The sequence below is a fragment of the Lissotriton helveticus genome, chromosome 7 (assembly GCF_964261635.1).
Source record: "Lissotriton helveticus chromosome 7, aLisHel1.1, whole genome shotgun sequence".
Classification (NCBI taxonomy): Eukaryota; Metazoa; Chordata; class Amphibia; order Caudata; family Salamandridae; genus Lissotriton; species Lissotriton helveticus.
Genome location: NC_136068.1, coordinates 157102671 through 157129724, shown reverse-complemented (window position 1 = coordinate 157129724; position 27054 = coordinate 157102671). Strand labels below are relative to the sequence as shown.

Genomic DNA, 27054 nt, shown 5'->3' with positions numbered 1-27054 from the left:
TATATAAAAATAAAGGGTTCAAAAGTAACTGTAAAATACTTGTATTTTCAAGTAAAACCTTTACCAAGTATAGTCCTTTTCCATTCATGTTTTTACAACAAAATTCATTGTAAAGGCATGCATGGTAATGGCATATTCATTGTAAAAACAAGCTCAGTAATGGCATTCACGTTGTAACACATGCGTTACAACGCATTGATTGGTTCCATCATACATCCAGTCCTCAGGCATAGTCACAAAACCCAGAAGTCATCCTAAGCTTTATCACGCTGATATACAGCTTCAGTTTGACCATTTCGATGCATAAAACTCCCTTTTTATGACCCATTTGCAGACACAAATGTGATTTAGTGTTGGTCTTTGAAGTTCATGTTTGAAGTGCCCACTCCTCTGCTGAGCTCTTCCTCCAGACAGCAGTCTATCACAGCAGGATAGTTTCCAATCTTGACAGCCCTAAACAAAGACCATGAGAATGACTAGATGTTCACACCTGGATGTCAGCCTCAATAACATGTGCATCAAAAGGTTACCAACGGGCCGCAACCCTACTCTTTATGATTCCCTTATCAGCTCAATCTCCTTCCTGAGAAGTGTCCAGGCTCCTTTGACAAATGAACTCTTTCAGAAGAAAAGAGTTCCTTTAGATGTGTACTGAAGAACTGCATCTCTCCCCCACTGTGAGTCTTACTCTGCTCTCAGGAATGCAGTAATCCACAAATCTGTCGGGGAGGAGTCCTTCACCTCCACATGCTCCTCCAGCAAGCACTTGAGTTCCCAATCTGGACCCACAGGCATTGTGCCCTGTACGGTTCTCAGCCCTTGTGCATCCTCAGTGATGCAGGCACACCTGCATGTGCCTTTCAATGTACTGCTCCCTTGGGCACACATACCTAACAGCACACCCTGTAAAAGCATACACACTTGCTCCCCTGTGCTCCCCTGTACTGGTGCCACACGCACACATATATAACAGCACATCACGTAACGACAGGCGCGCAGACCTCCATGCTCTGCTGCCACGGCATACATACGAGTGTGATGTGTAAAGCATGCTCTTTTCTGGCATTTCATCCATCCTGATGTAGGTAAAGGGCGAGCTAAGCACACCGCAACAGAACTTCATTTGAGTGGGTCAGTAGATCCCACACCCATGATGCAGATAAACCAGCCTGGCCATGCTAATGATTACTCATCACAAAATGGTATGCTGCCTCCACTGTGCTTGTGCTAATTAACTATTGTCAGTCAGTCAGTCAGTCAAAATACTTTATTTCGGCTTTACAGCCATAAAAGCAAAATAAAATATACATACATCCAATGTAACTTATAATTTGAGGAAATTACAGGGACAAGTAAAATTATGACATCAAAAGACCAGAATTGATAATATACAACAGTAAAAAAAAAAGTTTTAACAGCCATGGCTCATGATAAGTGACTGGCCAATCCTACACATTTCATGAACACTAGCCAAAGGAACCTAGAGCACAATCTGTTATACAATTATATAAAAAGAATAAAAACATCACTAATGCTACAGTCTGTGATCTATGGAAGTACATGTTAAAAAAATAACTAAGTTAAGAAAATGGACTAAAAGCTAGCATATTAAAAAGAAATACAAGAATATGAATATTGTCATCTCATTCACTACAATGTCACATAGCAAGAAAGGGAACATAGAGGTAATGGATACAGGAGCATCATCTGGTCCCCTGCTCTGTTCCCTTTAAGATTCCTCTGCGGGTACACCACATTGTGTATAGGAATTTTGAGGTTGTGACTACAAAGAGTGGTGAAGTTTCATATTTAAGTAGCCAGAAAACCTCATGGTAATTTCTTAGCCCTAGTTTTCTACTCATCTGGTAAACCCACCTCGATCTAGACCTGTGGTAGGCAGGACAGAAAAGTATAACATGTCATTCTGTTTCCTCAGCTACAGCACAACCTGGGCAAAGACATTGAACAGAGCCCTTCCATTTGTTTGTAAATGCACCCAATGGGAGGGTTCCAAATCTAAATTGGCGCCGAGACACCGTAAGGTATTTGTGCGCTCTAGAAATTTTAAAAATAAATAAATAAATAAAATAAATAAATAAATACGTTTTTTGCGAGAAACAGTTGGATATCATCCAAACACATTTCCAATTTATATTGCTGCTTGACATCAAGAAACCTTGAAGTCAAGGAGCTAGAGGTTGTACTCCTAGCTAAGTGGGCAAATTTCAGTTCCCTCATCGCTGTGACTAGGGTTTTTTACGGGGTGGTGGGACAAAAGTCCTCTGGATTCAACCATAAATTACCATAGCCTAGAGAAAAGCACAAATTCTTAACGTAGGATAACCAAGGTAAGTGTTTAGCCCCCAGTTTACACATTACATCCCTCAATTCCTCCCTATAGTTAATAAGCTCTGGCATACTCCATATGCGGTGCCGGAAGAGGAGAGGGCAAGAGGCAATAACGTCAGAGATAGGACCGATGACAAGGTCCATCCTAAACGGAGTTAAGGGCGTGCTCTTTGGCAACGCAAGCAGCTGTCTGAGGAAGGTGTTCTCCGTTGCCTGTAGTGATTGGGATGAACAATGACCCCAAAGTTCAGCACCATAGAGAGATGCTCCCCTTGCTTGAATTTTATAGATTTCAGCCGATGGCCCTATCACTTTTTGGGAGCACTTTTTAAATACTTTAAGGATGCCTTCCAAAGACTGGTTTAGCCTCAAATTTGCCTTTGTTATCTGGGATCTCCAGTCCATTGAATCGTTCAGTGAGATACCTAGATAATCAAAGGTGGAGACTCGCTCTAACGGTCTTCCATCCATTTGGGGTGTGGGCAGTTCGTTGTATTGGCGTTGAAGACCATATATTTGGTTTCCTTGATATTAATCTCCAAATTCCTTTGCCTACAAAATGAACTAAACTCATTCAAGACACGCTGCATCCCCATAGATGATTTAGAAAGGAGCAGCGTGTCATCAGCAAACATTAAAGCTGGTATTTTCCTGTTTGCCAACCTTGGAGAGTCTATGTCCTTTGCGGTCAAAAGGGTGTCTATTAGACCGTTCAGGAAAAGAGAAAAAAGAGTTGGAGCCAACACGCAGCCCTGCCTAACCCCTTGGTCCACCGGGAAAGGCTCGGTCAGTTCACCCTTTTTCCAAATCTAACCCTGGCATAAGTGCCCTTGTGTAGTTGTTTTAAAATTTGGCATAGGTATGCCGGGACCCCCATATCAAGTAACAAACCCCATAACTGCTCTCGATGGACCAAGTCAAATGTGGACTTAAGGTCCACAAAGGTGAGATAGAGACTACCCCCTCCCAAGGTAACAGTCATCCAATAAATTAATTGAATTCAGATTTGGTCTATAGTCGATGTTCTGGTCCTAAGTCCTGCTTGAGGGGGGTAAGAATATCTGAGTCATCTATCCATGCCTGCAAGCGCCCAGGAAGAACACGGGCGAAAATCTTTTGGGTGATATCAATGAGGCTGATAGGCCAGTAGTTTGCCGGGTCCAATGGGGAACCTTTTTAAAAAAAATGTAATGATCTCGGCACGGAGCCAAGTTGTTGGGAGCTCCATGCCTTGGAGTATTGAATTAAATAAGAACTGAAGGTAAGGAGCCCATACTCCCGTTCAGATCTGAACAGGTCACCAGGGATCCTGTCCAGACCAGGTGCTTTATTAGGGAGTAACTTGCCCAGTGCCATATTTACTTCCAACAGTGTGCAAGGAGGTGGAGCCGTGTTCAGGGAAATAATAAAACATCCGTTAGGCCCTCAGGTTCAATTGAATTCTCGGGCCTAGAATATAAGATTTTAAAATGTGATCTCCTGGTTTCTTCGGCCAAATTAGGAGCAATGGCCAAGTTACCTTCTGTATGGCCTGTCTTCACAAGGTTCCAAAAGGAGCGCATATCTCTCCTTTCTAAGGCTTTTCGAATCGCGTCCCATTTTTCAATTTCCCAGGCTGCCTTCGCTTCAGCCAAAATGGATTTGAAGCGAGACCTAGCTATTCTAGTGCCAGGTAGATCCTTGCTCTTGACTCTAAGAAGCAGTGCTAATTTAACTTCTCTACAGGCCTTATTGAACCATGGATGTTTCGGTTTGGGATCAGTTCTACTGTTTTTGTCATATGTATAGAAAAAGGCTGCCAACTTAAGAAACATCTCATAGTGGTTGTTTTTTATCAGTGTCAACGATTCTTGATCTTGGTGGTTTCCAGTAACATTGGAGGCAAACTCAAGAAAAGGAAAGATCTCGGAGTACAGGGTAGCCATTTTCTCGTCAGAAACGGCCAGAGTCCCCCAACAAACTTTTCTCCCTCCTGCGCTTGTAATTAAAATTGGGGAAGGTTGGATGGAGTACTCCTGGGCATTCCCGAGCTGGGGAATACACAAATCCAGGACTAGTGGGTTGTGATCGCTTTGACATCTTGGATGCACAGCAAAATCCTGGATTTTAGGCCAAAGCTCAACATCAACAAGTATGTAGTCGATTATAGAAGCCTGTCCTATTTTATTACAGGTTGGATTTCCCGGGTTATCTGCCGGGAGTCATCCATTACAGACCCTTAGGGAGTGGACTGGTAATTAACTATTGGTAAAGGTAGTAGCCCTTCACCACTATGGGGTTACCTACTGTGAACCCTTTCGCAATCTTGAAAATGCCCTGCAAACATGGCATTTTGAGCCTGTTTGCAGTAACACAAACATGAACTACTGAAAAGTGGGTCGGTGTGCCTTGGGGAATGATTATCCCATTATTTAGGGAGTGTCCAGGACTCATCCCTACCCACTAGCTAGTAACAGGTATAAATGTTGCACTCCATGGCACCCCATCCGACATGTTCTGGACCTGTGAACGATCAGAATAGGACTGGGTCTGCTGTCTGTGACCTGAGAGAATCCCTAAATGACTGGACAGCTCTCTCTTGTACCAAGGACAACAAAGCAGACTCCAAAGGTCCGCTCGCTAACCTTATGGGTGGTTCCAGGGACACAACCAGCTTCAAGAGGCCTTTTTTCCTAAAGTGCCCAGCTTACAAGTGGCAACTGGACATGGACCCTTCTGGTGGCCTCTGTCTGACCCCTGTTGAGTCTCTAAGTGCCCTTCCCTTAGGTCCCGGGGGCCTTAGAAGTTTATTCCTGTGTTCGTTTGGGCACCAGAAGATAGTCAGGAAACTTTTGAAAATGTTCCCTCCAGGCCAGTGGTACTTAGAAATGCTTTTGAGCATTTTGACTACAGGCTTTCACCGGGACCAATCCACTTGGTGTTACTGACTTGGGCTCCAACGATGTTGGCCTAAAATTGCACCTTGGTCCTGGTCTACATCGATCATTGACTTACTTTGGTCATTTACTTTTTTTGGTGCCTTTTCACCTTAAATGTGTACAAATGTATCTCTCTGGTTCCCCTTAGTGGATTTTTGTCATTTTTCTTGTTACATTTCTATCTACATTTGAGTGGGATTTTTATTATGTTCTGTTCTTGCCTTTCTGACTGTTTTTGTACTTCTAAATGCTTTACACATTTTCTCTGAGTTAAACCTGTCTGCCCTGTGCCATAGCTACAAGGGGTTGAGCTCAGGTTTAAATTATTGAAACCATTAGCTGACCTTACAAGTTCAAGATTTTATTACTTTTGGTGGATTACCATCCATCCCAATCAATGATTCACTTTCTCACAACAGTAATGAAATGAAAAGAATGTAGGTGCCAAGGTAAAGGCCAACATTTCGTGGTGCCTTAGAACAGTCATATTCCCTGTCAAACTTAGAGTTGTGGAGGGGGACAGTTTCTCTGTATTTTCAAAAGTCAAAGATACAGAGCAGTTTGTGGACAATCTTGGCCAGCAGGATGACCCAGGACGAATAGTGAGCCAGGTGTACCACTTACTGCTCACAAAATACTGGTTGCAATTTGCAAGCAGTGTTTTTGTGATCAGTAAATAATTTTTCACCAGACCCATATACAAATGAGTCAGAATGGAAAATTCAGATTTGGAGAAGGTTGCAATCCGACTTATCTCAACAATACTTATGTGGCAGGTCGCAAATTGCAACCCATGCCGATTGGAGGACATAATAGGGATAGTGTCCCTGGTCGCAGCACAGCACCAAGTATATGACTGCCTTTTGATAAAGTATTTTTTGTATATAGCCCATTTTGCTTGAAAGAAATAGGGCTACATTTAAAAAGAAACGTATCTTTGAGAGTGGCCCTGGACCCTTGGCCCCCTGACTATTCCCAAGAAATATTTTTTCAATTCACAAAGTGGAAAGGGGTTCCTTGGAAGGGATCCTAAAGGGACCCCTTCCCTTTGTGAATGGGTTACCAGCCTCAACTTGGGGGGTCAGTAAAATTTCAATTGTTTGCAAATAGATTTTGGTCTCAAAACATTGATACATGATGCTAATTCAGTGCTTGAAAGGGACACCAACAACATGCCCCTTTCCAGATACTGAATCGACATCCATTCATAATCCTATTTTAGGAGTAGGAAAACCTTTTCTGATACCTAAACTAGTTTTTATACATAGCAAAATATATTTTAACTGTCGCAAATGCCGAATCAGAATATCTGGCCTTTAGCTTGTAAATAGGCATCCAGTGGAGTAGCAAGAGCTTTTGCCACCCAGGCGATCCTTGAGTTTGCCGCCCAGTGACGGCCGGTGACAGTTGGAGTGGGGAGTGGGGGTGTGGGGTGGGATAGGTGACAGATGACAATGAGCGCGGGGCGCCAGTGACAAACGAGGGAGAATAAAATAAGAAAGAGAACTTACCTTGCGCTCCCCCACAAAAAAGTGCCACCAGGGCGGACCCCAGCTACGCCACTGGAGGAGTCTCTTGCTTTGGCTTCATTTATCCAGTGTCGCTACCTTTTTCTATGATTACCTTATCTTACACGCAAGAACCTCTTGAACTTTGAGACTTTTTTTGGAATTGGCCCGCATTGGCACTGGTAGAAGCCTATCGGCCTACAGCAAGTATGTACATTAAGGACTGGTGTAAAATCTGCCTATGATGAGCTAGTGCTCTCTCCCATTTGCCATCACCTTTCTATCAACCAACAAGTGCTGCCCTCTCCTCTGCACAGTGGAATGCTCCAGGAGTGTTGTGACTCAGAAGTCCTTTCCTCTCCTCTAACTCCCAGTTCCCCTCTTCCCTTCTGTATCACCCCTTGTCGAGGGTCACTTTTCTCTCTTAACAGGGACAACTATTACCTTTTGCTCTCCCTACACTAGGTAGCGTTATTCTGTGCTTCCCTCTTTTCTTCACCTGGCTCTTCATTTGCTAAGTCCATCACTACAAGTTGTTTGCAACTTATACCTCAGCATAGGCATCTAAATGTATCCTGCATTGATTGGGGTTGGAGGTCCCACTGAACTCTGGTGTTTGATTACTGTGATTCACAGAGTTGCAGAAACCTTACTGTGATTCAGAAAGACTTTTCCAACTCACAAAAGGGGTTTAGTACATTATTTTTCTGTTGCAACCCCTGCAATTTTGTGAATGGCGTGTTTATGATTGTATAAATGCACCGTATATTAGGCCCTCAAACTACTGATTACAGACATGCCTTAATAGCACGTATCTTTCCCTCTGGCTTATTTTCTCAGCAATATGTGTTCTTTATTTTATTTTCCTTGGTTTATATAGCGTTGCTCTACCTGGAGAGGGTGGTACTGATCTTTGCATTACAAACAGAGAAAGGGTCATGCAAAACCTTGAAAGTGTCAGCTTTAAACAGGTGGAAAAAACACTTACCAGGGGTCGGTAGCTGATCCTCTGATATATTTTCATCCATAGTGATGCTGTCTATCCTGTTCAGAGTGTTTAGGCTTGTGGCATTTGCTTTTTCCGTTGTTATCCTGTTAAGAAACGTGAACACAGTAAAAGAAACTGCTTAAAAGATTAGTTCAAAATAGAGTATCTTATGAGTCTCCTCTTTTGTAATCAGTGTGCTGGGAGTTAGTCTAATCTTAATGCATTTACTGCAGAAATCTATATGCACCCTGCAAAAAAAAAAACAGGTTCAATTGCTGGGGGAGTGTGCACTGGTGCAACCTTCTATTAATTTTGCACAGTTCCTAATCAGTGCAAATTGCATTTTTTGCACATCACGGATGCTTCAAGTGTGAGTGCAGAACTCACCCTACACTAGTGCAAGCCATGCAATCTAGGTCATGTGGATACACGTGTCCTTCCATGTTCACTGGTAAAGGCGCATAGCTGGTTTGGGTAAAAGCATCTTGTGTGTACATAACTGTGGACTAATGCTACTCTGGCATGTGAATGGGTACCTAGTATATGTTTTTTTAAAGTGTTGGCTCAGACGAGTAATTATCCATCACATATAACAAGGTGATCTTAAGGATGCTCACCTAGCCTTATTATTTTGCAAATAAATGCAAATACTTAACAAGAACACTTTGTTATGTTATGTTATGTTATAGCGTGTTTTGTATAGCGCTCAGCTACTCCGAGGAGTGTCCCGGCGCTTCTAACCTGACTCAGGAGCGGGGCAGGCAGATCTACTGAATGAAGAGCCAAGATTTCAAATCTTTCCTAAAAGCTAGCAATGTGCCAGTCTTTCTCAGAGTGATAGGCAAGGTATTCCACAGTTGTGGTGGCAAGCGTCTGAAAGAAAGGCCTCCGATACGGGCACGCCGAATACCAGGAACAGTGGCCAAGGCTTGCGACGCTGACCTCAGTGATCTAGATGGCTGGTAAAAAGTCAGCCGCTTACTGATATACTTCGCACCAATTCCGTGGAGAGCTTTAAAAGCCAGTGTAATCGTCTTAAAAACAATACGCTTCCGAATCGGAAGCCAATGTAGAGTTTTCAAGAGTTCTTTAACGCTGGATCTCCGATGAAGGCCCGCGATGGTGCGTGCAGCCGAATTTTGGACTATTTGGAGATGCGATAAAAGGTACTCCGGGAGTCCGAGATATAGCGTGTTCGCATAGTCCAAGCGAGAGCCTATTAAAGCCTGCACCGTGATCTTTCTATGGGCGAAAGACAGCAGCGGGAGAAATTTCCTCAACGTCTTAAGAATGCCGAAGCATTTACCAGCTAGGCCAAGAATCTGGGGCTTCAGAGTGAGGTCGTTGTCAATTACCACTCCCAGGTTCTTGGCCAAGGTAGAAGAGGCAGAAGGAGGAAACATGGCCGCAGGCCACCAAACCTTCCAACTAGGAACCGAAAGACAGCCGAAAAAAAGCACGTCGGATTTATCCGAGTTGCACTTAAGGCCGTTGGACTGGAACCAATTGAACACAGCCTCGAGGCAGCCCTTGATGCTCTCACCATCGAAATCCACACCCCTCTTGCAGGAGAAGAGGAGCTGGGTGTCATCCGCGTAAGAAACGATCTGGGCACCGTATGACTCCGCCAGTACCGCCAAGGGGGTCATAATGATGTTAAAAAGAGTCTGGCTCAAAATTGAGCCCTGAGGCACTCCCACCTCCAATGGCGGCACTATGGCAGAGTACGGGGGGGCCCAGACCGTTTTGCAGCGGTTCGCTAGTTAAGACTTGAACGAGTTGAACACCGTCCCCCGCAGTCCGATCTCACTAAGTCTAGCGAGGAGACCTTCGTGGGGGACGGTGTCAAAAGCCGCTGAAAGATCCAGCGTTACCAGCATCGCCTTTCCCCTTGAATCCAAAACCTCCCTGATGGCCTCGGTAACTTCCAATAGAGCCGTCTCCGTGCTCATATTGGAGTGGAAGCCAGACTGGGTGTTATGCAAGATGTTGTTAGTCTCGAGGAAGTTGGAGAGGGAACAGTGGACATGCTTCTCCACGACCTTGGCGAATGCTGGAAGCAGAGAGATGGGCCTGTAATTGGCGTGTACCAAGGGGTCAAGATTAGTTTTTTTTAGAAGTGGTAAAATAAGAGCATGTTTCCACGCTGAAGGAACCACTCCTGAACTAAGTGAAAGGTTAAGGACTGGATTAATTAAGGCATTGATAGCTTGTGCCGATTTCGCTAGAAATTTGGCCGGGCAAGGGTCCAAAGGGGAACCTGATTTAAGTTTGGCCAGAAGATCCAGTGAAACTGGCAGGGTAAGGGGGGGGATTGAAGAGAGGACAGGAACGTCAGTAGAAAGGGGCGGAGAGGGAAGAACCCTCGCACGGGAAGCCACCGTTGCGCCGGAAAGAAGGAAAGAGCTCTGAATGGACTTGATTTTATTTGCAAAGAAATCGGCAAGTTGAGAGACCCAAGCTTCTGAAAAAGAGCAGGTAGGCGTGCTCAAAGTGGGGGACATAAACTTCTTGTCGATGGAAAATATTTCTTTGCTAGTGTTCAGAGCTGCTTCAATTCTTCCGGCTAGGTAGGCTTTCTTTTCTGCAATAATGTCACTGTGGTATGATTTGATAGATTCTTTATAAGCCAATTTGGCACTGATGTCATACTTGCGGCGCCACTCCCTTTCGGCTTTCTTACAGAACCGCCGCTTCTCCGCCAGCGCTGCTGAAAACCATGGGGCAGACTTGCGGCAGATGGGCCTGCGGGCAGTTACCGCCGGGGCTAATTCGTCCAGTCTTTCCACAAATCAAGTCTGCAGGAGGTCCAGATCGGTCTCTAGATTGACTGACAGCTCGCAAGGACGGGAATGTAAAGCTTGTGTAAGCATATCAGGGGAGACACGATGATAGGCTCGCGAAGTTTGGAAGAGACGACCATGCAGATTAGAGGGTGACTTATATGAGTGAAAGATCTGAAAATTCACTAGGTAATGATCTGACCACAGGACAGGAACCAGGGAGGAAATACCAATTGGAATGGTGGAGAAAATCTGGTCAAGTGTGTGACCTTTATTGTGGGTGGGGAGGGAGAGAAAAGGGATGAGACCCAGAGGAGATACAGTATCCAGGAGCTTCACAGTGTCGACATCATCCCTGGTGTTCATGTGAATATTAAAATTTCCCAGGAGAAGGCAGTGATCAGTTTTTAAACAAAGCGCAAAGACCACCGCATGAAGCTCCTCATGAAAGGCGCCCATGGGACCAGGCGGCCTATAAATCAGTAGCCCAGAACAGGATTGGCGCGGGGATACGGAGAGGCTAAAACCCAGGACCTCACACCCATGAATCTTCTCGGTTTGAATGATTGAGGAGGCGAAACGTCTGTCCACCACCAGCGCAACGACCCCCACTACCGTTGACCCTGTCTTTCCTAAAGATGACATAGTTAGGTGGGATAGCGGAGGCTATGTCAGGACTCAAGCAATCATTCAGCCACGTTTCTGTTAAGAACAGACAAATAGGATTGGTCTCAGAAAGTAGAGTATAAAGATCTAAGGCATGCTTGTTGAGAGATCTAGTATTCAGAAGTAAGCATGTGCTCGATGTAGGCAGGTTATTAGGGGAGGTGACAGGGGCATTTATAGGTAACCATCCACAGCCGGGGCACCGCCTCTACCTCTATGCCGACTAGGAAAGACAGTGCAGCACTTCCCAGCCATACCCCTCAGAGCGAAAAGCTCCGTCGCTGTGTATTGCAGCATACTGATGGAGTAAAAGGAACTAAGTTCCAGCCCTACCCTCGCCCGTCTGCCTCCGGGACGCTGGCGGGCGCAGACGGCTTTCCTTCGGCGCTCCTTTGGCGCGAAGGAAGGCGCCCGCTGCTCGCGTCCGCTGCGCGGAGCCGGAGGCAACGAAATATATAGCGTCACCGGTCCAAGTCAGCACCACTAGTCTGCCGACCTGCCGACCGGCGAGCCAACCTCCCCACAAGATGGCCGCCAAAGCTGAGAACCGGCCTAATGGTCCCCGAGTAGCCTTCAGCTCCTGATTGGCTGAAAGGGTACAGGACAGTGGGAGCAGCGGAACACAGCCAAATTCACCAGAGACAGAGGGGTAACTGATACAATTTTAAACTAGCAGAGGTAGAAATGAGAGCCTAAAAGTCGCCCGGCTTTCCGCCTCAGGCGCTAACAGTGCAATAAAGTGACAGAGTGCGGCTAAAAACAATTAAAATGTACAGGCAGCTCGTAATCAGCAGCAAATACACATAAAAGTAAAAACGCTGTTTTAATCAGTAAATGCAGCGCTCGCTCGCCCACACCCAACTACCTCCTCAGGGTAAATGGGGAACTGGGAATATCAAAGATCTGAGGAAATGAGGAATGAGTCTTCAAGTAGATACTAAAGAATATAAACAGGGACAGGAAGGTTAGAGGAGGGATCAAGGGATGGAAATTCAAGTGCAGTCCCCAAAACAATAGCCGTCGTTCAAAAAGTTGCTCACAAAGTCTGCCCCCTCGAATATTATTTATGGAGAATTTGTGTGGTTGGACCATGGACAATGGTTTCAGGCTTCCTATTGTCTTTTGGAGCCACATACATCAAATGTAATGAGGTTGTAAGTGCACAGCTCCTTTCAGCTTTAACGGGATCTGAGTGACCGCTCCATCTTTTTGGCTGTAATGATGGTTGGGGGCGATTGCACATGAGATGAGGAATAAAAAACTGGAATACAGGGACTATTTATTGAGAGTCCTGCCACACAAGTCACAGTTGTACACCAAGTCCATGGTCAGACAAACCGCAGAAATATATTATTACCCTGTTGGGGAGGAAAGGATCCCCTGCATAGTGTACAGATGTACCCAAACACTGAGGGACTGAATACATGCTTACATGAATACATGTTTCTGGTATCCTCACTTTTATTTTTGCCCAGGCGTCACACTAATCGAATGTGTGCACATAGAGGCCTAGGCCTGTCTCTGAGAATGCAATTGTTCAGGACCTGTCCTGTCACCCGGAGGTGTCATCAAGTGCGCCCTCATAGTGGACAGAAGACTACAGTGCATCCCTAAGGAGGTGGTGGCAGCATACAGTGTTCTATGATTGTATATAGTTGACCAGCTTTTTTTAATCACTGTTAGTGAGAGTGTTGCCTTCTGACTCCTCTCGTCTAAAGTTACACTGTTATGTGAACTCCAGAACCTTGCACTGACATGTTGGGTGTATGGGGGGTACACGTGCATGTACAGTATGCATGTATTACATGTGTGGTAGTAGCTCGCTATGTGTGTGTGTCTAAGTATTGAAGCCAGTGGGATCCATTTTGAATGCCCTTGGTTTGACATGGCACAAGATGGGGGATAATGATAGCTTCCCCAGAATGTGGAAGTGTACAGCTTGCATTCCCGTGGCAGGAAGGTGGAGATTGGGCTATCTTTTAAAATTCCATGAAGAATTTGTTAGCAAGGCGCTGCTGATTAGTTCATCCTGAGCACTGCCATTTGGTGGATGGTATGGGTGAAAGGGGGGAACTGCAGTTTCTATTGTTTAGGATACTGAAGCTTTTAGGTTAGGCCTGCCCTTTTGTCGATTACTGATTCAGAGAGGCTGATGACAGTCCTGTGCAGAAACTTCACACTTCGCTGAGCCCATTTTGTGCATGCTGCAGTTTGGAGGCAGTTCTAGTGCTACCTGCTGTGACAAGCATCACTTTATATAAAGGCTGTTTCTGGAGAGCAAGCCTAGAAGGGCACTTAAAAGAAAACCACCCCAGACCACTTTTCATGTTTGAGACAAGGGATCCACATCCATTGTCTAGAAAATGTGTAGAAAAGTGGGATACAAACAAACCCACGGAGTTCCAGTCGCAAGTTCTTTGTAATCACAGAAGAAAGTGCTCTACAGAGTACTTGTAGGGCTGCTAAGTAACTACAGCGGGTGTCTCCATAACAGCCAGTTTCCCAGAGGCAAGAGAACATCACCAGAATCTGCACTTTCTGCTGGAAGATCTAAATGTCTGCCTAGTGCCAATAAGCCTGCCTGTGTGCACGCCTGCTGAGAGGGAACGATTCTGCAGGGCCATTCAGGAACAAACTGTCCACGAGGAAAAGCCCATATAAAGTGGACTGCCTATAAGTGCGAAGTCAGGATTTTCACTGGCTCCCAGTCAACAAAAGAATCACCTTCAAGCTCCTCACACACACCTACAAAGCACTACCTCAACCATCGCCTCGCATTCCACATACCCACCGGAGACCACCCAAATGGACCGGGCTACGGTGCCATGTCTTCTCAAGACCACAGATGCAGGAAGATCCTTCTCCTACCTCGCAGCGAAGACCTGGAACACCCTGCCTCTCCACCTCAGGCAATCGCCGTCACTGCCTCAACTCCAGAAGGACCCCAAGACTTGGCTCTTCGACTAAACCAAAGCGCCTTTGATGAACCAGCAGCTCCCCCCACTCTGACCCCAGGGCCTTGAGACCCTTACATGCGAGTAGTCGCGCTTTACAAGGCATTGATTGATTGAGGAGTGACTCATACTGCAGAGGGTCCCCTGGTCTCTCTGTGGTTCCAGGTAGGAACTGGGAAAAACTGCCTAGATTCATAAATCGGCCAGGCTTGAGCTGGAAATACCGAGCCATGTCAGACACACTTAGGGGGACTGCACTTGCTGTGTGAATAGGTCTGCGTCAAGGCTGAATCTTCCGTGTTTATTGACCTAAAAGGGGATACATTTACCTTGATAGTTTTGTTGGCCTGGTTCAGGACTTCATCTGCTGTGTTGTATGTAGCTACCCGAGGCAGGCTGCACCTGCCTAGCCTCATGTATCGGCCTGGGTCAGGCTGCACCTGCCCTGCAATGTGTATTATCCCAAATAAAGCTATAAGTGCCTCACCACATTTGTCATCCAGGTTTGGGCTTCAGTTGCCTTGCCATGCTTCTGCATCAACCCAGAAGCGGGCAATGACTGCCAAGGAGGCCAACACCACAGCATACAGAGCAAGTTGAATGGCATCCATTTGATCAGGGAGGCCGCTGTCAGTGAAGATGCAAGCTGCACCCACTCTTCCTTGCAGCCACTAATGATGCTGCCCACATACTGTGGGACTCCATCTGCACTGGGACCAAGCCGCCTTGCAATGCACTAGACTGAGCACAACATAAGACTGCTGTCTGCCCACTACAACCACAGGGTTAAGAAAACAAAGTAAAATAAATGAGCATTTGAGCTAGTGGAGAAACATAATCCACACCTGAGTCTTACTCGTGTTTCAACCGAAGCTTACTGTATAACTGTCCTAAATAGGGTCGCCTAGGTGGGACAGAGCACAGTGAGGAGAAGTGTAGTGCCCACAAGTAAATTGTGATATGGGACTTCCCTCCGGATTTGCAAATCAGTCGTATAGTATTTAGTATGGCTGTTTGATTAAAAGTAGAAGCACTAGGCTGAATATCCATTTATCGTGATTGTTGGTTGATTGTTAAATTTTGTGCTCATGCCCTTTCACAACTACCCAGAGAAGCCTATCACTACTCACACCCCCACCCTGAGAGTTAAGTTCAGAAAGGTTGTACTTTGCCCTGTTTGCAGACCCAGGTCACCAGTGGCAAAATACCTCAATCGCCACAGTTGGGGCCCGGTAGCACCTTTCTGCTCTCTGACACCCTGAATGGGATCTGCCATACCCCACACTAAACCACATAGTGCAATCAGAGGACCTAGTCCTTGTGGTGCAGTGGTCAGGAACAATGTCAATACAAATATATTTCTCTCACAGCACCAAACTAGACCATGAGGTGTACCAGAGGGCCAAGTTCCTGTGGTGCTGTGATTAAGGTGATTGTCACAACCAGGGTAGGGAGCAAGGAGAGACAAGCAGTAGGAATTTTTTTTTGGGGGGGGGGAATACAGGACCCATGAGCACTTAAGGCCAGTCAAGGAGTTGATCGTGACGTGGTAGACATGACAATTTCAGATGTTGCAGAGGGTGATTACTTACAAGGATGATGAGGCAATACATTATGGTATAGAGAAGATAAATATTAGCAGGTAGAAAGAAAGGTAAGCAATGTGCATGGCAGGGTGACATGTTAGCAAGAGGCAGAAATACTGGTGTATATTCAGGAAAAAAGGCACTAAACTCTGCATGGAATAGTGGACAATGGATAGGAAAACAGAGTGGGTGCAGGGTCTCACAAAGAGGGGTGAAGCAGAGGAAGGCGTATTGAAAATAGTCCACCCTGAAAGCGGATAGAAAACCTTAGGCAAAGTAGGAGAGGGCCATGAGGACAGAGTGAAAAGTGAATAGCTGGACACAAGCCTCCCCAGTATCAACCATCTATCCTTGTGGACAATAGAGGAACTAAGGGAGATGGTAGAGGGCAAGGCCTTTAGCGAGCTAGATGTTGAGGAAGACAGGCGAGCGAGTAGAAGGAGCGAAAGGATATTGATAAGGAGATATAGATAAGGAGGGGGATTTTGATGATGAGATTAATTAAATGGTTAGAACGGGATGAGGAAAAAGAAGGAAGATGGAGAAATAGCAGGAAAAGGGGGAGTAGCTGTAGGAAGAATGACAGGAGTGAAATCAGCTGCCTGAGCAGAGACAGGGAATAGAGGGCAAGCAGAAAATAAATTAAGTGAAGCTATAGAGAGGCAAGTGGGACAGTAGAGAATGAAGTGTCGATGCATGAACAGAAAGGGGACAAGTGCAAACAGGAAAAGTCTGAACAATTTAAAGGACTGAAGGAAGTATTGAATCCAAGAAGCAAAGTCAGAGTCACATTGACCAGGTACTTGATAAAAACTTGTGGGGTGGCGGGGGGAGGTGATCAGTTTGCCACGGTCCACAGTAACCCATAGACCTACATGTCTGACTGCATTGGCTGCCAGTCAGAGAAAGGGTGCTTTTCAAGGCTCTTTGCTTGGTACATAAATCCATCTATACACCTTTTATGTCGCTCGTTGTTTCACGATTTACCCAATATCATCCCACTCCCTCACTAAGATCTGCATCTCAATGCAGCCTTGTGTTGTCTAAATTCTGCTGCAAATTTGTTGGTGGACGCATGCTTTCTGTAACAGCTTATAGCAGATGTAACACGTTACCATCTTTTGTTATAGATGAGCCACACTTGTTGGAGTTTTGGAAGATAATTATGACCTCGCTTTTTTCTCTGCACCGTGCGGCATTCTAAACTAACGTTCTGTGCTTTTACCGTTAGACCATGTGTCTGTGCCAAGATACCCCAGCTGGGGTGAATGTTGATCTTTAGAACACATTTCAATTCAAAAGCCACAACTAGCCCATAACAGCCCCTGCTGGCTCACTCTCCCAGAGTAAGAGCACACTCCTGGACCTGTGGACACTACTGAAGCGCTCCCCTGCTGCCAGAGGACTGCACAGCTTCTTGAGGCCTGCCTGGCTATCTCAGAAGGAAGATTGCACCAGCTCCCTTCATTCCAGGCTACCTGAGTGACTCCAATAGCTAATTAGCTGACCTCCTGTTCTGAGCTAGGGAGGTCTCTCAGCAACTGCCCAGCTGACCTGCTGCACTGGACCTACCTGGACCTGCTACTGGACCTGCCTGAGCCCTGCTGGTCTCTGCAGGAGTGAGTTTGTGATCCTCAAGAGATGCCTCCCAGGTCCTGGGCACTTGGTGAGGCATAAGTTGAGTTCCGCCTGGAAGAAAAGGGGAAATCCTGGAGTTTGGGCTCTTCGCGACCACAAACAGGCTCGTTCGCACCAACATCTTGCCATCTGCATCACCTGCCAACGCGAAACTCCGGTGAACCCAAATCTTTGAGCGATAATGACCGCCAGCAACGCCCCGCAATGCAAAATCCACACTTTGCACTACAGTATCAACAGCCTGTGGTGACAGCCAAAGGGAAGCACCAGCAACGAGTGACCATGACGCACAACAGGATCTTCACACTACAGCAATGCCTGGTCTGCTCTTCACGCTAGAGTGATGACCATCTGCGATGTTTTCCCAGCTCCACGCAGCCTTCTCCACTGTGTACTGGACTATTTGCTCCAAACTTTGAGAAGGTAACTTTTCAGGCAGGAGTAACCGGGTCCTTGTATCCAGCCTGCGCTCCATCCCGGTCAGTCTGAACTTGCGACTTTCACATGGTTTCACATGGCCCGATAACCGTTAGTGGCGCTTTGTACTTTGGGACTCTACCATAAAACTTTGAAATTGCATATCTCCGGTTCTACTGATTTGATTTTTGTCATTTTGTTGTGAAATAATTTATTACATTTTTCTAAATTGGTATGGGAGTTTTCTTGTATGTTATTTCCACTGTATTACTGTGTAAGTGCTGCATAAATGGTTTACACATTGTCTCTAAATTAAGCCTTACTGCTTTTGTGCCAAGCTACCAGAGGGTAATTTTAGTGACTTCTTGTGGTTTGCCTTGACTAGGATTGTGTTTGTTGCTTGAGAAGGACTCACACCCGCCTCAACCAACTACCCAATTTCTCACAGACATCCTATGTTTTGAGCATCTCAGTGTTAGAAATTGTAGGAGCACAGCCATTTGATATCCCTCACCAAGCCTCAGACATAAAGCAGGTGAACCTTGTGGGCAGTGTAGATGCTGTTTGAGCCCAGCTGCTGCACGTACATTAGGGGATTAGCAGCATATGAGATGCATTCTGCAGCCACAGCCAAGAATATGAGATGTGAGCATTATGCACAGTCTGCAATGCACTCCACGGGTTTGTTCAGTCCTTTGTATCCTCACTGAGTGTAATTCTGATTTAAAGTGTCTGCAGATTTAGTTAGTAAGTTCATTGGGCTTGCAGGACTGTTGTGGCTATGTTAGAATTATTTCCTGTAACTTAATCAAGTATTCTAAGGCTTTTTGACACTGAAGACACACAGTAATGCAGACATGATGGGTTGTTGTTCGAATTCTAGTGTCATCGTCTGAAACCGCAATTCAAAGCCAAATGCGTGTCTACTGTAGCAAGGTCCCTGCCACTTTCCTATTAAGTAATGTTAGAACTACAAGTGGAGGTCAGTCCATCACACAACACGGTGGATCCTGCTTTGTTGCAGATATACAATACCATGGAAATACTGTGAGTAAGTAACAGAGTAAAGCCTTGGGGGCAGATTTATGAAGGACTTGCGCCACCGGTGCGTCACTTTTTCCCATGTTAAAAGTGACGCACCGGTGGCGCAAGTCCTTCATAAATCTGCCCCTTGGTGTTCGGCTGCGTGTACTAAATTCTCTTGAAATATGTCCACAATATTAATGTTAATAGACAAAATACCTACATCAAAGGAAATAACGGTGTGATATAATATGTTTTAAGTAGGTCACTTTTAACCCTTTATCACCCTAAGAGAGAGAATTATAAATTCCAGAATAAAAAAATTGTTTGATCTCACTTCATTACAATAATTTCAGGATTAACAAACAAGGGGTATATTTAGAACTGTGGAGCCACGGGTGGCTTGACTGATTCAGTAATTTTCTGTACATTCCCCTAGTTGACTTAGGAATATGGCCTGTGGGTTCCCTGCTGCTCTTTTAACCACTGCTGTTTTAACCACAGGTCAGATGTATGCCTGCATGCCTTTTTGCACACCCCTCTCCCACACCGTATTTGACAGGCTGCTTACACAGAACTTGAACCATCAACCACCTCAGGGGACCAGGACCATTCGCACAGTCATTTCTGGAGTACATAAAGTAGTACTCCGGTAGTACTATTTCACATACTCATCCTTGTCTTTTAGAAATGGCTCCAAACCATCAAAAATGGAAATAAAGTGGGGATAGTCAGGAAATCTTCATCTATAGTTAGTACTAAAAGAAAGGCTGGTGCCCCTTTTGTTCTTTTTCTGACAGGGAGTTGAGCATTTAGGTGTTTCTTAACAAAGGTATGTAAGTGCACGTACAAAAGTGCTGCTGTAGTACTTCCTCCCATACTCACAAATCCTTTTGTGAATCCTGTGAACCCTTGGTAACCCAAACACAGTACTCCTGCTTGCCAACAAGTCACCCAGAACTGTCACTGTGGCAGGCATCAAAAAGATCTCAGGGAAGGCATGTTCTGACTCAGAAAGCGCTCTTTCTACCAATAGGGTCAATGTTTGTCAATGTTACTTGTCCCCAGAAGAGGCCCAAAACCAGTTACACGTGTATTATCCATATACAATTCCAGTAGCTCCCGGGGCACCTTCTTTAATGATATCTTCCAAAACGTCACCCCCAGGCCTCTGTGTCCTTTTCTTTTTTAAGGCTTGTAAAATGATTCCTGTGCGAGAATCTTACTATGACTCTTGCCAATATTTTAGTAATGGCACAATGAAATATAATCTTTCCTGTAATGAAACTGAAAGATTGCAACAGCATCACCTTCTTTAATAAAAGAGATCTTTTCTTTGTTCTAACAGTCTGTACTTATCTTTAGGGAGTCTCAGTTTCTGCCCTCACTGTGCCAAGCTCAGTGCCCAAAATAGATACTTATGTAGTTCATCCAACACACTTGTGGAGGACAAAATGAATGACTTGTCTCTGCCTTAAAGGTAGATGTTTAATCTGAAGACCATATGCAAAATAACCCATTATCTTTGCGTACTATATTAGTATATTGGAGTTGTCCTCTTCTTGTACGTTTGACTCTATATATCGCTAAACATCTGCTCTGATTTTTCAGAGATGTATACAAATAGGACAATTTCTGGGAGGCACAGATGGAGCTTCAGTGGTAATGACACTCACACTGGCAAGTCAGAATAGGATGAAACACAAGTTGGTCTATCTAGGTGTATTTCACAAAGGCCTGCTGCTCCATTTAACAGTAGGGTATAATTCAATAAGTGCGTTTTGGCACACTCATTGACGCTGCAGGCGAGAGTGAGCCAGCAGGGGCTGTTATGGGCTAGTTGTACTTTTTGTATTGAAATGTGTTCTAAAGCGCAACATTCACCCCATCTGGCCAGGTCATAATTATCTTCCAAAACTTCAACAAGTTTGGCTCATTTGTAACAAAAGATGGCAACGTGTTACATCTTCTATAAGCTGTTACAGAAAGCATGCATCCGCCAACAGATTTGCAGCAGAATTTAGACAGCACAAGGCTGCATTGAGATGCAGATCTTAGTGAGGGAGTGGGATGATATTGGGTAAATCGTGAAACAACGAACGACTTAAAAGGTGTATAGATGGATTTATGTACCAAGCAAAGAGCCTTGAAAAGCACCCTTTCTCTGACTGGCAGCCAATGCAGTCAGACAAGTAGGTCTATGGGTTACTGTGGACCATGGCAAACTGATCACCTCCACCCGCTACCCCACAAGATTTTATCAAGTACCTGGTCAATGTGATTCTGACTTTGCTTCTTGTATCCAATACTTCCTTCAGTCCTTCGAATTGTTCAAACTTTTCCTGTTTGCACTTGTCCCCTTTCCGTTCATGCATCAACACTTCATTCTCCACTGTCCCGCTTCCCTCTCTATAGCTTCACTTAATTTATTTTCTGCTTGCCCTCTATTCCCTCTCTCTGCTCAGGCAGCTGCTTGCACTCCTGTCATTCTTCCTAAAGATACGCCCCCTTTTCCTGCTATTTCTCCATCTTCGTTCTTTTTCCTCATCCCTGTTCTAACCATTTCATTAATCTCAACATCAAAATCCCCCTCTTTATCTATATCTCCTTATCAATATCCTTTCGCTCCTTCTACTCGCTCGCCTGTCTTCCTCAACATCTAGCTCCCTATAGGCCTTGCCCCTCTGTCATCTCCCTTAGTTCCTCTATTGTCCCCAAGCATAGATGGTTGATATAGGGGAGGCTTGTGTCCAGCAATTCACTTTTCACTCTGTCCCCATGGCCCTCACCTACCTTGTCTAAGGTTTTCTATCAGCTTTCAGGGTGGACTTTGTTCAATATGCCTTTCTCTGCTTCACCCCTCTTCGTGAGACCCTGCACACAATCTGTTTTCCTATCCATTGTCCACCATTCCATGCAGAGTTTAGTGCCTTTTTTCCTGAATATACACCAGTATTTCCGCCTCTTGCTAACGTGGCACCCTGCCATCCACAGTGCTCCCCTTTCTATCTACCCGCTAATATTTATCTTCTCTATACCATAATGTATTGCCTCATCATCCTTGTAAGTAATAACCCTCTGCAACATCTGAAATTGTCATGTCTACCACGTCACTATCAGCTCCTTGACTGGCCTTAAGTGCTCATGGGTCATGTTGGACCTCCCCCTCACTCTGATGGGGGGAACCAGACCACTCTTCTTGGAGTCACTCTCAGGTACCTTCTTTTGGACCCTGGTGCTGATCCAGTGATCAGCCTCCTTGGCAAGATCCCTAGGGCTAGTCAGCTTGCTGTAATCAGGTGTTGGCATAGCTCTGGAAAACAATATCTGAACATGTGCTCTCTGGAACATAGAATGTACAGGTCTTCATAAATGTTTACTTCACCAACTTTTCATCCAACCATCCACTGCCTTGCTGAAATACTCCACAAAATCTACCCAAGACTGATGGGGCTGTTTTTGTACGTCTATGAACTTCAGTCCATACTTCTCCGGGGTGAGTCAATAATCTTGAATAAGGGTGGCCTTCATGAGGGAGCGGGGTGTATTTCATCCTGTCACCCTAGGACCAACAAAGAATCCTTCCCCTCTGTATGTGCCTCCACAGACTGACACCCTATTTCCCTCGGGGAACCTGTGCATTTCTAAGGCTACCACGTAGGCCTCAACCCACTTATCTATGTCATTCCCCAGTATAAAGCTAGGCACCAGATCTTTAGGTCTGTGGACTCCCTTTTCCTCATGAGACATTGTGGTTTCATAGCAACCAATGTTGTTGGACCCAGTGCTTTGTTTATCCTTCAGGTCCAATTCCTGTGTACTCATTTCCTAGGCCAGCAGAGTTTATCTTTCCTCCTTCATCTTGAGTTTGGCCATCTGCTGCCAAAATTCCCCTTTCGCTTACCTATCCGCCATTTCCTCAGGGGACAGATGGGCTGTGGGCAGAGATTTTGCTGCATGCTCATGTGGACCCTCCTCTTCCCTGGGGCCACTAGCAGGGGGTTGTCATTATCCCCTCAATTGTCTTCCTTCTGTTCCTACTCAAGGTCCACCCCTCCTGTGCTGTTTTCTGTAACTGGCAGGCCTCCCCGAGGCTCTGAAGCGCCTTATGGAGGTCCTGCTTCTTGGAACACCTATTTGCTGGAATCCCACCTCCATACAGAGTCCACCTAACTCATCTGAAGTATAGCTCTCTATGTGGTTGAGCTCAAACTCCATGCTTGCAGATAGGATCACAGGTGCACAAAGCCAGGTGGAATAGAAGTGAATTTGGAAAAAGCAAAAGAGGCCAATCAAGGAGAATTTAAAAAGAGGTCAAAACTGGTATCAAATTATTTATAACTGGATTTTAGTGATACATAAAATCACTGAATGGCACTGCACAAACACAAGTACTGTATTCCGCCACTGAGCACCAATGTGAGAAATTGGGCTGTTGGTTGAGGTGGTGTGAACCCTTCTCAAGCAACAGCTACAATTCTTGTCAGGATGAACCACAATAAGTCACTAAATCAACTTGTGCTTCACCCTCTGGTAGCTTGACACAAAAGTGGTAAGGCTTAACTTAGAGGCAATATGGTAACTATTTATGCATCACTTAAACAGTAATAAAGTGGAAACTCCAACCAAGAAAACTCCCCCACCAATGTAGAAAAATAAAGTACCATTTAATAAATAATTTGACAACAAAATTACAAGAATCCAATTGGTAGAACCAGAGATATGCAATTTAGATGTTTTAAGGTAAGTATAAAAGCACAAAGTGCCACTCGCGGTTATCTGGTCATGCGAGGCTGTTCAGGCCGACCCCAATGGAGCACCGGCCAGATACAGGGACCAAGATAATCTTCTCAAAGCCTGGGGCAAAGAGTTCAGTACAAGGTGGAGGAGCCAGGCAAAGAGAGCATTGCAGACGGTCGTTGATGTAGCACGAATATGCCTCTTTATTACACTTTCCGTCACCCCGCATGTTGTTACAACGCGGTCATTACAATGACTGCATTGTAACAACGCATACCATTCCCCCCAAATTGTAACGACTTACGGAGGCGAGCGCTGGATTTTGGAATAGTATCATTTACTAATCCAACTCGAGTCTGTGCGGACAGTAGGGAAAAGGTGTTGGATTTAAAAATCCAACACCTTCTGCTCCCATCCGCAAGTCACTGTTACGCCTTGCGGGGTAATGGTATACGTTGTTACAACGCGGTCGTTGTAACAACCGCGTTGTAACAACATGCGGGGTGCGGGTTTCGGAGTAAGGGCTGTTTACCATGTAGCACAAAGATTCTATCAGATGTCACGGATGGACATTTTCTGGTGCTTTGCACTGGCGGTCACCGTGGGCTGTCGATGCTGTAGCGCGAAGTGCAGATCTTGTGTTGCCGGTTGTTGCTCATTGTAGTTGGGTTAACTAGAGTATTGCATTGGTGGTCAGCGAGGGCAGCCATATCTTGGCATGAACTGAACCGTTCTCTGTCGCAGAGCCCAAAACTTAAAGATTTCTCCTTTCCTTCTTAATGCCACAACAACGGAACAAAACCTGGGAGGCACCTTTTGGTGATCAGGAACTCACTCCAGGGAAGGCCAGCTGGGCTTAGGCAGGTCTAGTGCAGTAGATCAGCTAAGCAGTTGTAGAGATGTCTCTGGTTCGTGTTGTGTCCTTGTAGCTCGGAACAGTAGGCCAAGTAAGTAGTCCCTGGAGTCATTCAAGTAGTCTGGGATGAAGGGAGCAAGTCCACTCTTCCTTCTTAGACAGCAGGGCAGGCCTTAATCAGCAGGGCAGTCGTCTGGCAGCAGGGCAGTACTTCTTCTGTAGTGTCCACAGGTTCAGGAGTAAACTGAAGAGTGGGTCCGAGGGCCACCTTTTTACACCTGGTGCCCCCTTTGAAGTGGGCGAAGCTTCTGGAGTTTTAGTCTTACAGAGGTGTCTGGAGTTTTCTGTCTCCCTTCCCCAGTCCTAGTCAGTCTGGGGGCACAATAGGCTAGTGTGAAGTTCTTTGTGAATGTGCTGGACCAGTGCCTTTGAGGTGGAAGTTAGACAGGTGACAGCTCCACCCCTCCCATCAAGTCACTATGGCCCATCTTGCCATTACCCACTCCCTCTATTGTGTGGCTGTCTTGGAGGAATGCACAAAGGCTAACTGCCAAGTACACAAGGTCATGAGACCCAGGAACAGCTGCAGACACCATATGGTTAGGACAAGAAAATTTCAACTTTGTAAAAGTAAAGAAGAAACAGCTTTTTGCACTCTGCTTTTTGATAATCCACAAGTAAACCAAAGAAACAAATAATATGAGGTTTCAGTGTACACCCTATGGGGCGGTACTACCCCCGCCAATTCAAAATCAATAGAACTACTAGGATTGCAAAGTCCCAGACAGAGTGTGCACTACTATGCGCTTAGAGAAGCGTCATACTAAAACTAACTAGTGTGTTTAGTGATGTGTGATACACTCGTACATTAAAAACACGCCATTTTCATAGCACATGTAAAAAGATGATAAATGTTGGATTATCATCTTTTTACATGTGCTATGCAAATGATGTTTTGTTAATGTACGAGTGTATCACACATCACTAAACACACTAGTTCATTTTGGTATGACGCTTCTCTAAGCGCATAGTATTGCACACTCTATCTGGGACTTTGCAGTCCTAGTATTAACTTCATAAAAGTGCAATTTTCAGAGTTTTGCCTTAAAATCCGATTTTACCATTAAAGAGGATTTTAAATTACAAATTCCTAAGACACCAAACATGGCATTTCCTCCAGTTTCTAAAAAAACGTTAACATTTATTAAATGGAAATAGGTAACTCAATGTTATCCTATTGGAGCAGTAGGCATCTCAGTAGTGAAAAATGAAGTTATAAGTTTTACACTACCAGGAAATGTAAAACTTAAAAGTACATATCCTCGTTTTTAAATACACTGCACCTGCCCATTGGGCTGTTTAGGGCCTACCTTAGCGGTGACGTATATGTATTAGAAAGGGAGTTTTAGGCCTGGTAAGGGGGTTATTTTGCTAAGGCAAATTGTCAATTATAAACTGCATACAGGCTGCAACCGCAAGCCTGAGACATGCGTTAAAGGGCGCTAGTAGAGTTTCATTTACTAGGCCCTTGGTACATGAAGTACCCCTTTACTAGGGACTTACACCCAACTGGGTTTAAGGCACTTTAGCACTGGTTAGCAGTGATTAAGTGCACAGGGTCCTAAAGCCAACAAAAACAAATTCAACTAAAAGAGGAGGGGTGAAGGCAAAATGTTTGGGGGTGACTCCCCAGAGAGGGCCAAGTCCAACAATGTCTGGTTTAACTTCCTTGCAAGACTAATACCTTAGGGATAAGGGCCTGCTGCTCTGATCCCTGCTGACAGTTGAAACAATGGCTGGCAAAGTGAAAAGAACATTTTAGCTATGCAATACTGTCAGGCAATGGTATACAACAACTGTACCTATAACCAGTCAACAGCCCCCCCCCCCACCTTAGAGGCAATGGGCAGGTCTATACCTTGTACAGATTCCCTTGGTGCATCCTGAGAAGCGAAGAGTGACACTCATGTTTTAACCTGACCTTCTACTTTTCAATCGAAGGTGAAAACATACAATTTGTGAACCAGCATGTTTGGTAAATCTATACCCGAATATTTTTCAACCCAATACATATTCGGTAAAACATGTTTCTAAACTTCAGTTTCCTACTTTTCACATGTTGTACAAGTAATGCCAAAACTTTATATCACATGGACAAGTCGCGGACACCAGAGCTGCACAACACAATATCAAGGTCAACAATATCAACCTGCCCAAATATCACACCCACAAAAAAGATTACTGTTATCTTGACAAGATAAGTATACATTTAATATTCTTAACGTTGCATTGCTATTTATGATAATTCTTCATAACTTCAGACATAATGAGACTTTTATTTGAACATATAAAAAAACCAGGCTATGAGAATGCATACTTCCTGAATTCTGGACTTGAGTCTTACCTGCTCTGCAGTTTCACAAGGTTTTTCTTGATTCTGAAGGGGAAACAAAGGACCAGTGTTACTGCTCAAGAGCAGGAGCTCTTCAAATAGAGAAAAACAGATTCACTCAACAAATTTACCCAATCTTAAGCATGTCTATTTTTGGTGGTGGGAAAGAATTTGAATGCTTGTCGATTCACTTTGCCCAAACAGGAATCAGAATTAAAGATGTATTTCTGCTGTAT

The 27054-nt window shown here is 45.0% G+C and overlaps 1 protein-coding gene across 1 annotated transcript in view; it reads right to left on the bottom strand.

Moving 5' to 3' along the window:
- Window positions 1-27054, bottom strand: part of LOC144768973 (piezo-type mechanosensitive ion channel component 2-like) — a 700333-nt gene that overhangs the window by 392896 nt on the left and 280383 nt on the right. Inside the window, exons 18-19 of the mRNA XM_078652965.1 lie at window positions 26831-26863; window positions 7764-7867 (exon numbers count right to left, since the gene is read on the bottom strand). Of these exons, the coding sequence (XP_078509091.1) occupies window positions 7764-7867; window positions 26831-26863 (137 nt within the window). The remainder of the gene's footprint in view (window positions 1-7763; window positions 7868-26830; window positions 26864-27054) is intronic.